General features: G+C 38.7%; 2 protein-coding genes across 7 annotated transcripts; both read left to right on the plus strand.

Annotated features, from left to right (window-relative positions):
- The first annotated feature begins 2,315 nt into the window (after window positions 1-2,315).
- On the plus strand, window positions 2,316-7,533 carry acta1a (actin alpha 1, skeletal muscle a). The gene is made up of 7 exons (XM_081359984.1): window positions 2,316-2,679; window positions 3,478-3,617; window positions 3,722-4,046; window positions 4,701-4,862; window positions 5,467-5,658; window positions 5,749-5,930; window positions 7,026-7,533. The coding sequence occupies exons 2-7, from the start codon at window positions 3,489-3,491 to the stop codon at window positions 7,167-7,169; spliced, it is 1,134 nt and encodes a 377-aa protein (XP_081216110.1). The 5' UTR covers window positions 2,316-2,679; window positions 3,478-3,488; the 3' UTR covers window positions 7,170-7,533.
- Window positions 7,534-8,164: 631 nt separating this feature from the next.
- ccsapa (centriole, cilia and spindle-associated protein a) lies at window positions 8,165-12,661 on the plus strand. 6 transcript variants are annotated; one of them, XR_014029763.1, is made up of 5 exons: window positions 8,429-8,591; window positions 9,301-9,694; window positions 9,769-10,070; window positions 11,048-11,149; window positions 11,251-12,661. XR_014029763.1 is itself a non-coding variant. In XM_081360272.1 (4 exons), the coding sequence occupies exons 2-4, from the start codon at window positions 9,331-9,333 to the stop codon at window positions 11,428-11,430; spliced, it is 846 nt and encodes a 281-aa protein (XP_081216398.1). In that variant the 5' UTR covers window positions 8,165-8,591; window positions 9,301-9,330; the 3' UTR covers window positions 11,431-12,661. The 6 variants fall into 6 exon arrangements, 4 of the variants coding, with proteins under 4 accessions (XP_081216398.1, XP_081216399.1, XP_081216400.1 ...); XR_014029764.1 differs by having other exon boundaries at window positions 8,453-8,591; window positions 11,048-11,139; XM_081360272.1 differs by lacking the exon at window positions 11,048-11,149 and having other exon boundaries at window positions 8,165-8,591.
- Window positions 12,662-18,100: the final 5,439 nt, after the last annotated feature.

Below are 18,100 nucleotides of genomic sequence, written 5' to 3' on the forward strand. Positions count from 1 at the left end.
ACATCTTCTGAGTAAACTGTATTTCTGTAATTAACAGGCAGATCATTTTCAATGGTGTTCTTCTGCTGCAAGACAAAAGGCATCACTTTGCAATGTAAATTTGGCAAAAGATATGTAAAGGTGGCACAGAAGCGCTTCTGAAGTGGCACTTAGGTGTCTTAACACAGACTGTTTGAGGCGATTTTAAAAGTGGCTTTTACACAGCAATTTTAATAGTATGCTTTTGTTTTAGGGGCTGAGATGGGTCAGAGCTGGCATAGTTTAGTCTTGCTTTTACACTGAATTTTCAGCAGGCATAGAGCAGCCTTAACTCAGCAGTGTAAGTGACTATTTTAAAGAAGCACATGCACACTTTTAGAGCAAAATATTTACCCCTGGTTTGTGGTTTCACAGACAAGGTTTAAGCCTAGTCCCAGACTAAAATGCATGTTTGAGCTGTTTTCATTGCACTGATTTATCTTAAAATGTTTTGTCTCAAGATACACACCAGTAATGTTTTTTTTAAGGCACATTTATAAAAACGACTTAAATGTCCTAATTTGAACTAAGGCCTTATCCTAGCTTAATCTAAACCCTATTTATGAAACTAGGCCTTAAAATTATAGACATACCCCCGGTTTCACAGATGGGACTAAAGCTTGTCCCAGACTAAAATGCATGTTTGAGCTGGTTTAACTGAAAGCAACTTGCCAAAAATATATCAGTGTCATTGTTTTGTCTCAAGATGCACACCAGTAAAGTTTTTTCTAAGGCAAGTTTATAAAAGCTACTTAAATGCACCAATTGAACTAAGGCTTAATCCTGGCTTAATCTAAGCCCTGTCTGTGAAACCAGGCCTTAGTGTTCAAAATAAAGCATTGTGTTTCTCATTAGTGGACCATGTTCAGCTAAAATGCATCCACTAAAAATCACCAAAACATCCGTTTATCAAATGTAAAAATGTATTTTAGCAGGATTTGAATGCAGAGACCGCTTGGTTAGGTATCTAATGCAGCGAAATACAGACCTTCAAAGTGTCCGAACACTTTGTATGTGCAAGGCTTTATGTGACCTTTTTGACATCATTTTGTTTTTCTTTTACTCCTTGTTTCTCATCTGTCGCTCCCACTCAGTCTTCCTCCTCTTCTTCCTCCCGCAGCTGGTGTGAAGAGAGCAGCTGAACTGATGGAGAAGCAAATGTCCCCCTGAGCTCCTAAAAATAGTGAAGGGAGGGTAAAGTTAGCGCCGTCCACAGTAAATATGCTGGACTTTATGGGGGTTCTCTGACACCCTATATGGGGTGGGACTGGGAGCCTCGGGAAGCTCTAACCACACTAGATAAACTGTCTAGGAAATATGATCCTCATTGTTTGTGATGTGGCATTTAGCCATGGCACTAAATATCAGTGAGATGCCCAAAGGGCTGTGATTGTCTAATGGCTGTCTAATGATTGTCTAATAATTTAATAATAGTCTCCAAGTAAGAAAACGGAAACATCATTGGTATCCTGTTCTCTGAAAGGCTTTGCTAACTGGATATTTTGATATTATTGGTCACTGGTGATACATTTGCTATGACTTCACAGCTTTACTATTATAATTCCAGCTGATGACCATTATGGTGACTACATTGTTTATTTAAACCGACACAAGTAGGAGATTCTCCAAGATGTTTTGGTAACACTTTACAATAAGGTTCATTACTTAACAATAGTTAATGTATTTACTAACATGAACTAACCATGAGCAATACATTTGTTGATGTATTTGTTAATCTTTGTTAATGTTAGTTAATAAAAATACAGCTTTTCATTGTTTGTTCATGTTAGTTCATAGTGCATTAACTAATGTTAACAAGATTTTAATATGTTCAAATTAACAAAGATTAATAAATGTTGTACAAGTACAGTTCATCATTAGTTCATGCTAACTAATGTTAACTAATAAACCTTATTGTAAAGTGTTACTGATGTTTTCTCCTACTCCTTCATACATTTTAGGGATGTATGATGGAAGTTGAAATAGATTCTGCTATACTAATCTCACACACATTTATATATTGGTCAATTCATGCAAACTGAGATGCATTTTGACATTAAGATGACTTTTGAAAACTGGCCAAACTTACTTGATTTCACCCTATTAAATATATTGCACCTAAGACTTAATTATTCCTGGCTTTGCTGTTTTTGTTTTTAACTGAACTATAATATCTGAAATAAAAACAATTATAGCCCATGAGAATTAATGCCCCACGAAAGAAAATTGTAAACAATCATAACCCATTGCCATGACCTTATATTGGTATATAGCCCACCACAAACACACAGTGCGGCTGGTCTCAGTGTCCACTGGTTTAATTGGTGGCGCTGGCCTCGGACTGGCCTTACACGGGCCTGCCCCCGCGCGCTGTGGTTTAGGGTCTAGAGCGCCATATATGGACCGTCCCGCGCGCCCGGAGCGCGTCGCTGTGCGGCTCACCGGCGAGGCGTTGAGACCCACCGCTCGACCCAACGACACCCAAATATGGACGAGGATCGGGAGGAATTCCATTCGAATGCATTGACATTCCTTAATGGTTGTCCGAAGAGCTGTAAAACCAGGGACGGGTATATAAGTTCGCGCGTCTCACTGTGTAACTTACCAGGAGCCGTTGGCAGTTCAGTTTGACTTGAGGACTCTGAGCACGAGCAGACACAGGTAAGCGCGCGCTGACACCAGAACACACACACACACACACACACACACACATACCCATACGATTGAGCAGCGCATTTACTATTTCACGATTCAGACCTGGAACATTTAAGATGTGAATGAAAGGATTAGACGCTTATCTTGTTTTTACAACGGTTTTGCTTTCGTTGAAGAGGAGTCCAAACTTTGTTGTTGCACTGATATCATGGAAACTTTGCTCTGACTGTGTATCTTAAGTGTAAACTTAATTTTTCCGAGTCTATTTATTTTTTACCTTGCTATTTTGTAACGAATTCGTAACGCGCAATTCACTGTAAAAATGTGATTATCAGAAAGTTACGAAAACATGTTTTTACATTGCATTAACTAATCATTCAACTTTTGTTATACTAAGTTTAGTTATACACGATTCAACTCATTTTAAGTCAGTTTAATGTAATTTAAGTTGAAATGACTTAAACATCTAAGTTGATTGTACTTTTGAAATTTAACGCAGCAACTTTTTACAGTAATGCTGAATTCATTGAAGTTGATGTTATTTGATTACATTGGTGCAAATGAAATACAATACAAATTAAATGTCTTTCACATCTTTTAATTCAAATTCCACTCAGATATTTAAGTATAAGGCAACTGAATACATATAATTTATTTATTTATTTATGAATACGTTTCTCAGTGTGACCTGAACATTTGTCAGCGGTTTGGTTTGGATAATGCATTCAGCTCTCACCAAATTTCATTTTGAGTTAGTAGTGTCCTCTTCAACTTTGTTTTCTCACTGACTTGGTCTATTCTTAGAACCCATCAGAATGTGCGACGACGAAGAGACCACAGCTTTGGTGTGCGACAATGGCTCTGGCCTGGTCAAGGCTGGTTTTGCCGGTGATGACGCCCCCAGGGCTGTCTTCCCTTCCATCGTCGGCCGCCCACGTCACCAGGTACAAACAGAGATCCTTGCTGGATTTGGGCTAGTCTTCACAAGGTGAAATTGTACTGGTTATCTTTGAGCTATTCTGATCGTGTCACTCTTGTTCCCCTCCAGGGTGTGATGGTCGGCATGGGTCAGAAAGACTCCTACGTTGGAGACGAAGCTCAGAGCAAGAGAGGTATCCTGACCCTTAAGTACCCAATCGAGCACGGCATCATCACCAACTGGGACGACATGGAGAAGATCTGGCACCACACCTTCTACAACGAGCTCCGTGTGGCCCCCGAGGAGCACCCAACCCTGCTCACTGAGGCCCCTCTGAACCCCAAGGCCAACCGTGAGAAGATGACCCAGATCATGTTTGAGACCTTCAACGTCCCCGCCATGTACGTGGCCATCCAGGCCGTCCTGTCCCTGTACGCTTCTGGCCGTACCACCGGTAAGATAACGAAAGGGCAACAGTTACTCAATCAGTTTTAATTATATATTAGCCACTAGGGGTGTAACAATATATCATGTCACAATATACAGCAATACAAAAATGCATCAATCTGTATTGTGGATAGTTCATCCAAAATGAAAATTACTGTGTGAGAAAAAATTCAAGTTTTCACAGTTTTAGTGTCAGTACTACATTAAACTACTATATATAATGTTGAATATAATGTATAATAAAACAATGGGGGAATATTTGTGGGTCTTGATAATGCCAAATCTCTGATGTTACCAGTAAAAAGTGGCTAATATTATTGTAAATATATCTTGTCAGTGACAGAGTGCAATATTCGTCTAAAAAAAATCTTTATTTTCAGCTTCAGAATCATGAATATTTTTACTCTGGTGTCTCTATTGTCCTGTGCATTGGGTTTCCAGCACCAAGTTTACATTTTCAATGTAATATCAAATTTAGTTTTTTATTCAGCAGGACATTTTTTGTTAGCCTTTTACCATATGACTTGGAGAATCACAATAATATCGTATCGTGAGTTCAGTATCGTGATATGTATCGAATCGTGACATGGTATCGTGACACCTCTATTAGCCACTAATGCTGAATTTAAAACGAGCTCTCTTGTTCCCCCTCTGTCATTAGGCATTGTGCTGGACTCTGGTGATGGTGTGACCCACAATGTGCCCATCTATGAGGGTTACGCTCTTCCCCACGCCATCATGCGTTTGGACTTGGCTGGTCGCGATCTGACAGACTACTTGATGAAGATCCTGACTGAGCGCGGATACTCTTTCGTCACAACCGGTGTGTACCTCGTCACGTATTACTGACATACACTGCCGTTCAAAAGTTTTGTATCTGTACGATTTTTAATGTTTTTAAAAGAAGTCTCTTCTGCTCACCAAGGCTACATTTATTGGATTACAAATACAAACAGATATATGTTTATTATTATTTTATTAATTATTTTAATTAAATATTATGAAAATTTTAAATAAGTGTAATATATTTTAAAATGTAATTTATTCCTGTGATCAAAGCTGATACTCCAGTCTTCAGTGTCACATGATCCTTCAGAAATCACTCTAATATGATGATTTGATGCTCAAAAAACTTTCATTATTATTATTATCAATGTTGAAAACAGTTTTTTCTTTTTTTCAGGATTCTTTGATGAATAAAACGTTCAAAAGAACAGCATTTATTTGAAATAGAATCTTTTCTAATAATGTAATGTTTTTTTGTTGTTGTACTTTTAATAAAATAAATGCAGCCTTGGTGAGCAGAAGATACTTCTTTTAAAAATCGTACCGAACCAAACCTTTTGAATGGCAGTGTATGTAGTTAACCTTCTAGTGTGTGTGAAAGAAACCAAGCAAATTTGACCTTTTGATTTGTCGTTCACCAGCTGAGCGTGAGATCGTGCGTGACATCAAGGAGAAGCTGTGCTATGTTGCCCTGGACTTTGAGAATGAGATGGCCACCGCCGCCTCCTCTTCCTCCCTCGAGAAGAGCTACGAGCTTCCCGACGGTCAGGTCATCACCATTGGTAACGAGCGTTTCCGTTGCCCCGAGACCCTGTTCCAGCCCTCATTCATTGGTACGTCTGGAAACATCTGAAATGATCAGCTGCTGTCTTATCTTGTAGTGCTCCAGCCATTTATATGCTCTCTTTAAAACACTTGCACAGGAATGGAGTCTGCTGGCATTCACGAGACCGCTTACAACAGCATCATGAAGTGCGACATTGACATCAGGAAGGACCTGTACGCCAACAACGTTCTGTCTGGTGGTACCACAATGTACCCTGGTATTGCTGACCGTATGCAGAAGGAGATCACAGCCCTGGCTCCCAGCACAATGAAGATCAAGGTAAGAGCGCCCACAGCCAGGGCTTGACTTTAACACCCGCCGAATGCGGCTGGATTTCAGCAGTGGCGTGTGACGCAGTCACTCCAACTAACCACTTAGTAGGCAGGTTGAATTATATATATATAATAAATACATTTTTCAATGGTAGTCTTTTAAAAAGAGATCTCAAATAATAAACTAAGTGCAATGTAGTGTTGTCAAAAATATAAATTTTTCAATATTGATACTGAAATATCTGAAATGCTTCCAATACTCATTTCCCACAGAATAGACCAGCTGCGCTTTCTCTCTCTCATCTCTCCGACAGAGAGTGACACACAAACCCGCCTCTCCTCACTCACTCCTTTCATTTGCTCTGGATGAATATTGTTGCTGTTTCAGGGCTTGAATTTCGGCGTGTGATTGCATACATAATTTTACCCAAAGTGCGGCACATAAAGCCTCTTCTCAGTACCCCAGACAGCAACATAGTGTCTGCCCAGATCCGGTACATGTTGATTCCACACGGCCCAGATGTGGGCCGGATCTGGGCCGACACTATGTTTCTGTCTGGGACTAAACTGAGTTATTTTCCCCTGCGTATTCCACTTAAACACACAAAATAATGTCATAATGCCGGTCTTGGCGAGTATTCACATAAACACAGTCACTTCTGTTTTAAGTGAACCTAAACAGTTGAATAAGAAAATGCGTGTGTAACAGTATAATGGATCCGTCAGGTCTTAAAGTGACAGCAGCCTAATAAACCTGCTGCCAAATTATAAGATAATATTAAACATATTTTTTAAATGGCCGTTTTTCCCCATGGTATCGATGTCAAAATTGTGGCCAGTGAAAATGCTGAGTGGCTAGTAACTTTGGAAAACCACTAGCCACAGTGGCTGGTTAGCAAAAAAGTTAATGTCTACAGCAATAATACTCAAGTTTTTCTTTGGACTAACATGTGTTGATAAGTGTACAATATAGGCTAGGCAAGGAAAGTTTACTCATTAAGTATAAAGTGTCGGCTTTTCCATGTTAACTGGATATGTGTTGACAATCTTGACAGTATAGATAGGTTTTCTGAGTAATATTTGATCTCCTCCTCCTCTGTAGATCATCGCTCCCCCTGAGCGCAAGTACTCCGTCTGGATCGGCGGATCCATCCTGGCCTCCCTGTCCACCTTCCAGCAGATGTGGATCACCAAGCAGGAATACGATGAGGCCGGTCCCAGCATCGTCCACCGCAAGTGCTTCTAAGCGCCCGGCTCAAAGCGCCCGTATCATTGCTTCCTGCTCAGGAACCGAGCGACGGTGCATTGCTCCTGTGGACAGTTTTTCTACAGCCGTTATTTATGCAACGCCATAGGAGCGAGCAGTTGAAGCATAAACTGAGAAAAGGACACTAACATCAAGGGAGAGAAAAATACCAAGCACTCTTATTGCACACAAATGTATTTATTACTGACTATCATGGCTTGGTATTTTGGCAAACGCTGCTTGAAATGGAAGGACGCCTCTCCCTTAGATCCCAGTGCCATACGTTCCACTGTACGCCTGGTCCAGTTGATGACCAACACAAATCACACTTCAGCAGACAAATAAAACTGAATTTGTTTTTAAACATGGTACTCGTCAATTAATATGTCATTTTAGTACTTTTATAAAATACTGGGTTTCAGCCCACACTGAGACAGACTAAACAACATTTACCCAAACTCTCAGATGGTTTACTTTATAGATGAATAACACTGAGAGAAGTCTTGTTATGTCTGTAATCTGACAACTATAAACCATCTGGGCTGTTTAAATGGGCTCTAATGGAGGATGAATGTTTATGGGACAGTTAAGCATTACAGTAGCACTGACAGTCTTTTAGTTTATACTCTGTAAAGGAATCATAATCTTTATTAGCTTTTAGTGTACATCATAATACCTGATTACATTGATTACTTATAAACCTAAAATTAATAGTACTGACTTAATACTGATTATATTACTGAAAATGTACTTTATATGGTACTACTACTGTTAGCTGTAAAGAAAAAATGTTTTGAAGACAAAGTACTACTCTGATACCATCCGTTTGTCATTCATGTTAAATTTTAACCAACAGCATATAGATCAAATCAATATGAGAATATTGTACATCCTAAACAGATTTTTTTAAACCTCAAAATCATTTTTTTTATTTTTTTTTTATTTTGTAATGAGGTGAAATATTTTCCTCTGACAGACAGAGCTGCGCATGCGCTGAGAAACTGTCGTCGCTAGTAATGAGAGGAATGTAGTATTCTGTACCTTACAATTGATATTCTCCAATATACAACAAAAATATCGCGAAAATGTCGAAGGGCAAACTAAGTCCACATATAATAATAGACTTCATCCACCCACTGGAACAAAGTAGGTGATTATAATCAAATTAGGATCAATTAAAGGTTGGATTGGATTGTGCGTGCGTACTTTCGCATCAGGTCCTCGAGCAGTCCGAGTGTGATGGTGTGCGCATGCGCACTGTAGATCTCCAAAGCTGTAATATCAGTGAGGGTTGTTTTTCTAGTACGCAGCAGGCGCTCAACAATGATGGACAGACGTATTTGCAATTCGCAAGGATGTTAGAACAAAAATGGACGTCTTTATCCAACTTTAAAGCCTAAGGAACGGAAAAGAAAGGAGAGGGTGAGTTTAAAGCGCTTACATTGATCCGAGTCAATGTTTACATACATACTCAGGCGCAGGTGAAGACAGACCTGTAAACATCGCGCGAGCTGCCAGCCAAACCAGACGGGTTTATTCAAGTCATTAATTAGCGATTGATATATTTCAGTAGTTTGAAAAATTTCTTAAAAAAAAAACAAAACCTTATTCTTTAATGCAATGTATTTTTTATAGATTATGATTGTGCATGCTTGAACATGATTTATTAAAATCGTACGATGAACGTGTATTATAAACGTCACAAGAACGTAAGAAATGTCCCTTTTAGAAAGATCGGATGTGACATCGGCTTATGTATTATGTAAAGAATATAAATAAATAATGTGGGCACTGGGCTGTAACCTACTGTGCCAAAGAGCTAGAATAACAAAATACACGGTTACATTTGATTTTAAGGTGTCATTGTTACAGTGTAATTATATATTTAAGTACTGATTAATATTAATTAACAACACGCACTTACTATAGGGTTAGTGTTGATATTAATGCAATATATAATTTACTGTTATTAAGTACAAGTAAGTACATGTAATTAGGACACTAAAACAAACTAAAATATATTGCAGTTTACACTGTATACTATGAAAAACAGATGGTGACGTGAAGTATGCGAACATGCATTGGCAAGACTGTGCCACTTCCCATTTACATTATAATGTTCATTCCATAGGTGACTGACTGACTATATCAACAGGGCGAAATGTCTACCAATAACAACATCATGTCCATGAAGATCCGGACCGAGTACATGAAAAAGTTCAGAGATCCCAAGTGGGAGACATTCTCGAAAAGTTACGAGGACTCTGTGAAGTACAGACTGACGCGAAGAGTGATGGAGCAGACACACAGACCGTTATTCGAGAACGGATGGGACAGCGGGTCCGACTCGAGCGGGACGTCCAGTCCCAAACTGCAAGGGGTGAACGTCTCAAACGGCAAACATTACATATCCTCGTCAGAGTCCAAGAATGAGACTGCGGCGGTTCAGAAGTCCTGGAAGCCGCAGGTGAATGGAGAAGTTCACACGGATACCAGTGAAACCGTGGAAAGCTCGACTCCCTTGGGTAGGTTGATGTCTTGTGTGATCATGCTTGGGAACTTTTCCTTTAAACAAATGATCATTTTGCTTTTATCACAGAAAATGGTCTCAAAGGTGTGACCACTAACGGGCCAACAGCTCATCCAAAACGGCGTCAGAGATACCGGGCGCCCCGTTCAGAGCCATGCTACCCTAATAAGGAGCTGGATAGTGATGAATCACACCTGTCCATATCAAGAAAACCACCCAGGGCCAAGAGCCAACCCCCAGGCAACACCAAGGACCGGACGTTCAACCGCGACAACAGACGGTCTTTTACCCGTTGTGACTTGGCAGAAAGGCACATTGAGACCAGGGACAGAAGAACACCGAATATTAGAGCGTCTGTGTCTGCTGGAGAGGTGAGGCTTTCTGTGTCATATCTGATATTAGAGTCAATGAAATCTTGATGAGATCCATATAGACCTTATTCACAGCAGCGCCATCTTTGATTTTTAATGGGAATGAAAGCGAGGCTTCAATGGGCTGTACTGTTAATCAGTGTGTTTTTGGATTGTTCTGCTCATAAAACACTGGAAAAATATCTTTCCAAGAAATTTCAGTTGACAAAAAACTCCCGACAATATAAGCCGTGGAAAATTGTAAGTAATCTAGGAGCTTTATACAGCGGATGTGTGTGTGTAAATATAAACAAAAATTGTTTTCTAATATTTATATATAGTAATATTGCTTATATATATATATATATATATATATATATATATATATATATATATATATATATATATATATATTAAAATAAAATATTTTGGCCATGCAATTTATAACAACATATTTTGGCTAATTTATTTATTTTTCGGTATGAGTAGCCATTAGCAGAAGTAAATGCATATATATATATATTCTAATAATTCTTTTTACATTTTCTATATATTGTCTATTATATTTATATTTCAGATGTTTTTTAATATATTTTCTCATAATATGTGGCCATATGTACATTTATATAATTTCTTATGTATCTAAATATTGTATGGGTAGCCATTAGCAGAAGTGATATTTTAATTATATATAGCTAACATTGTTGTTTAATATATATATATATATATATTTTATATTTTACATTTCTGATATTTTTGGCCATATATAATTTAATATATCTAAATATATTTATATTACCCAATATATTTAAAATATATAAATTTATATTTTGTTTACAGCATATATTTTTGGCCAACTTTTTTTTTTTTTTTTTTTTGCTGTATGTGGGTAGCCATTAGCAGAAGTGACCACGAGTGTGTTTTTAACAGATTTGAATAAATTATACATGCAGAGAGGGAAATTTTGAAGTGGCTAAACTTAGTCGTGTCCTAATCAGTGGAATGAAGCAGCGAGTGAGACCTGACACTGCGTGAGGAAGCGCTGAATTATTCAGCCTGGAGCAGTGATATCCTGAAGCTACCTTCTCTGGTATACAAAGGTTCAGTAGGTTAAACAAAGTTGTTTTTCATCACTGTAGAAAACTGCAAATGAGTTGAGTCAGAGTGCCAGGAATGAGAATACATCTGATTTAATTTCCAGATTCATCAGGCCGACGTGGGCGTCCAGACACGGAGAGAGTCTAAAAAAGGTGTGCGAGCATCAGAGCACCGGAGGGCGAGGTCAGCTGACCTGGAGAAGGCCCGGAGATCAGCCCTGAGCGTGGCGGACGAGCGCTGGATGACGGAGTACATGCGCTGCTTCTCTGCTCGACTGAGGTAGAGGCTGATCCAGGATCAGTGGATTAGACACGATGCGGCAGGAAACAGACCCCAAACCAGCACTACAGGACCGTTACAGAAGAGTTTGAAGGAGAACTGAGTTTGAAGAGGTTACATGCATTCCTTTATATATTCCATATGAGAACAAAAAGATTATTCATTAAATATAAAAATAGTTCATATTTTTGATGCTGGCTACAATCACTTTCTCATGAATGCATACCAGGACCAAACATTTAACTACTAAAACACATTTGATATTGTTTGTAATATTTTCAATAGCTTGTTTCTATTCACCGTTCGATCGTCATTTTATTCCCAATTCAGTGTTTGATGTCGTGATAAAAAGGTTTCAGATCTTCTATCCTGACTTAAAACATGAGCTGCAGGGATTTAATGATCAAAGTTGATTTGAGTGGACCAAACATTCAATATCTGCTTATGACTCAGATGATTGTTATTGAATGTTATTCTAGACGCTCCAGCCTGCCTGTCATAAACACGTCAGCTGTAAAATGTAGTTGTTTTGAATGTGTTTGGCTGATGTTTGGTTTGTTTGATTTGATCACATGGTCTCAGTGATTTGGTGTTTGAGAGGCCGTGTTAGTGCTGTGCAACTCACGAGAAGTGTGTTTTCCTCACCAATCACCAACAACCATCCTTTCAATCCACTCTTTGCACAAAGATGTCACATATTTAATATTTTTAGATGGAAAATAATTGAGGGCTAGTTGAATGCCATCTTTTGATTCTTGTGAATGTGATAATTTCAACTGCGCAAATTACTGTTATTATTTTTCTGAGCACAGATTTGATATGAAACATATTTGCTCACATGTATATATATTTTGCTTCTCTGTGATATTAAAATGCATCAACACTGGACATGTCGTAGACACTTTGAATGAGCCGTGACGCTTTACTTGAAACTTCATTCGTTTGTCGGGAGAAGTTTGCTCTGCTGTTAATCTTAATAATTGGTTGCCTGTTATCTGGACTTATTTATTTATTCAGTTATTTACTTGCTTGTGATTTCATAAAAGAAAACTCGTTCTGTTTAAGGCTAATCACAATGACGTTCTTGAATGAAGTAAATAAAATATGCTAACTTGTGGATTTTCTTCAGCAATGTTTACATTTTGACCACTGTATTTGTATTTGAGAACATATTTTCATTTGCAGAACAGAAATACTCCTAATAATGCATTGCAGTGAATAAACTATGTTTGAGTAACATCGTGTCCCTCTGATATTCTGTTCATAAATCACAATATGGGTCAAAATCTGACATGGGATTAATTAAATTTAACAAATCATGCAAAAATGATTTTTTATCAAACTTTGATAATTGCCTTTATCTTGTTAACAGAGAAGATAGTGATCAAACTACATTTGATTAAAATCACCTGTCAAATTCCTGAATCTTTCATCAGCTTATGAGAGTCAAATTGGACGACTACAGGGACTCATTTCACGATCACTCGTTTAACAGTTCATCTATTGCCAAAATTATGAGAGAGAAAAAAGATCAGTCAAGAATCAGGGTTCGTACAGACACTAAAATGAATTTCCAGGACTTTTCATGCACTACTTTTTGATTTTCAAGGACTATAATCAGAGATCTCACTTATCAAACAATATCTTTATTGTCTTTTAAATTCTAAAAAAGATAAATATATAAACAAAAATACTCTAATAAAGCAAAATGGTACGTACAAATAAAGTGCAGCACAAGCGAAGACTGCGGAAACTTTGATCACTGAAATAATAATATGACAATGATATCGCTTTCCTTATTCAAACAGTTTTTTTTCTCTCATGAATATATGATTGACCTGAAGAATGAAAGATGTATCATATACTTGGATATTTATATATGAGCAATATCAAGCTCATAGCCATGAAAAAATGGCTCTATATCTATATCAGACGGGTTGCAGCGTTGATTTTGTGTGAAAAGATTATTTTATCAATAACATTTATTCAATAATTTAAGCACTTTTTCATAAATATGGCTGTTTTCAAGGGTTTTCCAGGACTTAAAAAAATAAAAGAAAAAATGCAAACTGTATTTAAAGCAATTTAAGCACCTTGTGCGAACCCTGAAGAATAGAAAACTACAGGTTGCAGTGTGCTCTTTTGGATCTCACTGTGTGTGTGTGTGTGTGTGTGTGTGTGTGTGTGTGTGTGTGTGTGTGTGTGTGTGTGTGTGTGTGTGTGGTTAATGTCAACAGACTCAACACTTCAACTGGTTTTCTAATAAGAGTTTCTCCACATATGCCATAAACTGTCAGGCATCCACAGCACAGTCCAAATCCTGTCGCCACCTCAGAGGCCAGCTGAGGTTTCGTCTGGACCTGCTGACGGACAGCGCACGGCTCGCAGGTCTGGGTCATGTCATGATGTAATGAATGTCTTTGTTTTCTAGGCTGTTAAACAGCGTGATCAGAAGTGCTGACGTGCCATTGTGATCTGTTTAACCGGCACTATATATAGACACCTGCTAAAAGTCTAATCTCACTGACAGCTGCATGTCTGTGAAGCGCGGTGGACAGAAAACTAATGAGTGTGTGTGTGTGCTGGGAGATGTGCTAGAAAGTGTGCGTCACCAGAGAAGAGTTGTGTTTTACTGGTATACTGTGTCTAAACAAACATGTGTTGGGGTTTTTCAATCAGAACCTGCATCTGTGGCTCTAACCTATGGTTTGAAACTTTAGACACTCGTGTTACCCACCTCCTTCATCTCCTTCCCGTTACACAGCAGATCCTGGGCGACGCTGATGAAGACCATTAACCAGAAGAAGAGCAGCTGTTTTCGTATCACACCTGTCCACTCTGACCTTCACCAACCCGAGCTTCTGTTGACCACTGGACGAGGAACTTTATACACTGCAGATTATGAAGATAGCACATCTGTTGTATACAAACATTTGATAAACATCTTTTAAAAGAGCAGTTTTGGATACATTCTAAATCATAAACATCTTAAAGACATTTTCTAAATGTCTATTTAACATCTGACAAGAAATGTCTAAAAAAAATACATCTTCCAAATGTCAAATAGACATATCCACAATGTATTCAGAGTAGTAGGCTATCTGTAGAGTCAGCACATTTAACTTAAAAAATGAAAAAATTCCCTCATTTATATAACTCTTTGAAAGCATAGTGATACACAGCAGTATTGAACTCAAAGTTAATAGGCTAATAGATTATTAATAGATAATAAAATGAGTCAGGCTTTTAAGGACTACAACTAAATGCTAATGATATTCAGTTTACCTGTTTGACGAATCAGACAACCGTTAGAAAGCAGCGGATTCAAAATTCACATTAAGATTTGAGTGTATCATTTATGTTGAAAACCCAAACTTTAACGTCTCTAGTAATATTACACACACCACACACCTATTTTAAGGCCAGTTCATACCAATAACGATAACTAAAGATAACCATATCAAGCGTCCACACCAAAGAACTATAACGCTCTGTTAATTCAAGTTAAGTCTCGCGCTCTTTAAAGCAGAATGGATTCTGATTGGCTGTCAATGTTTGTTTATCGTTTCTCTGTGCCATTATCGTTAATAATAAAGTTGTAGTGTGGACTGCTATTCTTTTATATTTAAAACGATTTTTAGATACCTTTAGTAATAGTTATTGACTCCTTGTGAACTGGCCTTTAAAATTCTCATCATTTTTGGGTTTAGGATGAACTGAACAGAATTGTTTTGGACACTATCTGTCACTGTAAAGTTGTTTTACAATTACTTTTTATTGTGAAAAGTGGTATAAATCCATTTGAATGTAACTGAATGCCAAAGATAGTGTGTTGAATCCTGAGGTGAGGGTGAGAGCAGCAGCTGTTGTGCTGTCAGTCAGTGTGTTCTGTAGGATTATTCCACATGTGATGAACATCTGTCCTTAGATCTGAACTTCTGTCCCGTCTGAATGGAGACAGAGACAGAGAGTCAGACAGAGGTGGAGACAGGAGACAGAGGTGCATCTGTCGAGCACCTGAGCACATCAGCAGCACACATCACTCACTGCTGTCACGTGTCACATCATGTTTTACACAATTTAACAAAGAAATGGAGCTTTATATTGACTCAATTTGATTTTCTATGAAGCAAAAATGTTTCAATGTCTTTATGTAGGATCTACATCAATCCCCCATACTTACATTTGAATAAAAACACTATCTCCAAGTTATACAGGTGCACTCTCTAACCATGTGTGAGTGCCACTGCATTAGATACCATATCAAAGCAAGTGTCATTTATTTTAAAGAAAGCATTTTTCAAGTGTGTATGTGTGAAGAATCAGTGGATTGTGTTGATAGTTAATGTGATGAACTCTGTGGTTATACTGCTAAAAAAAACCTGTGAGCTTTGATTGAGGAGCAAAGACACTGAGTAAGTGAAGAGAAAAGATCATGCAGATACAGACACTAATATTGAAATTGTATTGTTTTCCATGAGACCTCAAGTGTGACTTAAAACATCTCTATCATGGCCACACAGCGGTGAAACCATTACCGCCAACCCAGCAGCTCCACACAGAAGATGCTTCTGGTTGGTGATTTTATCCTCTTGGATTTACCTGATTTTCAGGATGTAACTCAACAGCGTCCTCTACAGGTGGAGATACATTAATACTCTGGTTCTGCTTCAGGAGCACATGATACCAAACTTCTCCAGCACATTTAGAGACACAATTAAAGCCTTAGATTCAACACATACTGACAATAACAGCTGTATTAAATGCATTAAGAAGAAAATATTGCTCTCAATTATGGCTTTTGGAAACAAAAACAAAATTCAACATCACCACCAGCTATTAAATCGATAATAAGAAACAGACTATAGTTTTCTCATGTGATAACGTTGCCCTTGATTTTCAGCAGCTCAAGGCCTGTTGTACTGATGTTATTCTGCAGCAGGTGGAGGTTGAGGTCAAGAGATCCTGTGAGGGGAAAAGCAGTCTCCATCTGCCCGCCTAATTCCCACAGGTGGCTTCTGTCCCGACCCATTACAGGATCAACTGAGACACAGGAGCCGATCTGACCGCCTGCCGCTGCAATGTCACTTTGAGTCAATTTATATTAGTGCTGTCAAATCGATTGATCATGAATAATCGCATCTAACATAAAAGTTTGTACACTCTCAGAAAAAGGTGCAAAAGCTGTCACTAGGACCCTTCAAAAGGGTTCAAATATGTACCATTTAGGTACTAATATGTACACTTTTGGTACCAATACGTACATTTGAGGGACTAATATGTACTCTTTAGGTACAAAGGTGTACCTTTTAAAAAGAAATAAATACATTTCTGTAGCTCAAATAGCCTAAATAAAACATGTAGCAACGCCAAGATCCTGGGTTTGATTTTCAGGCAATGCATGATATTCATTGAATGCAATATAAGTCCGCCTTAAATACAACCGTCGGCCAAATGCATGAACGTAAATTTTATGCAACTTCCATAGACATTGAAATTCATATTAGTGGACCATCATTAATAATTTTTCATTGAGCCTTTATGTTGTCTTCATTATCGTAAATACGAGTTTCCTCGTTAAAAATTGGACATGAACGCCCTCTCAAGTCGAATTTACCACTGGTGAGCTGAGATCATTTTGATACGTTCCCAAGTTGGGAGGGACATTTTAAACATGGCGGAGGGGAGAACGATTGCTCGATATGTATTATCGATACGGTTAACTCGTATTGCATTGTTAGACGCGATGGGGGAAAACTACTTTTTCCTCAAATGTTGAAGCCTGTGAAACTCCTGTGGCCGGCCAGTCTGGGCAAGAACTGTCTGGATGCTCGCTTTCTAAAAGGGGCTTGAAGGCTCAACCCGCCTCGTCCCTTACCATTCCCACATGGGACTTGTCGACGGTCCTTAGGACCCTCAAAAGGTCCTCCCTTTGAGCCGCTACAGTTGGCCGATTTATGGGCACTTTCGCTTAAGACCGCCCTTCTGCTAGCATTGACATCAAGCGAGCGGGTGATCTGCAAGTGCTCTCCGTGAACGTGTCTTTACCTTGAGTTTGGGTCTAAAGGTGATGATACACAGGCCAACTTTTAGAGCAATGTTGCTGGGCAATCTTGCAGTTGCTTGGGCACTTTCCCATTGAAAGTGGGCAATTGGTCATGGGCCCTGTGTCTCATCTGGTTGCCCGTTGACGGCAACATTGCCCAGCAACATTGCTCAAAAAGTTGCCCTGTGTATCATCACCCTAACGACTGCAAAGTCGTCCTGAAACCAAGACACAGCTATGTACCCATGAGGGTGCCCTCTACTCCACAGGCCATTTCACTGAGTGAGAATTGCACTTACTCTGCCCTGTCAGGCCCTAAAATATATGGAGCGCTCTGCCCGGGTCAGACAGTCAGAGGGCGCCCGGTCACGAATAGTTGTGAATTAATGGAACGCTAAATATCATTTTAACTTTAATAAGATTTTCCCAATGAATGAATAATCCTGGCATCCTCCATGATTCCTGTTTTTTCCGACAACAAAGCACACGACGAGCTCTAATCACGACTTCAGAAGTGGGAAGTGGGACATTTCCGATAGCATGCAGTTTATAAAGTTTATAAATCACTAAACTTGTTTGGCTTAAAACATTCAATTCAATATACTTCCACATTTTCCTGCACAAGCAT

This window comes from Scardinius erythrophthalmus (genome assembly GCF_964197995.2).
Source record: "Scardinius erythrophthalmus genome assembly, chromosome: 3".
Classification (NCBI taxonomy): Eukaryota; Metazoa; Chordata; class Actinopteri; order Cypriniformes; family Leuciscidae; genus Scardinius; species Scardinius erythrophthalmus.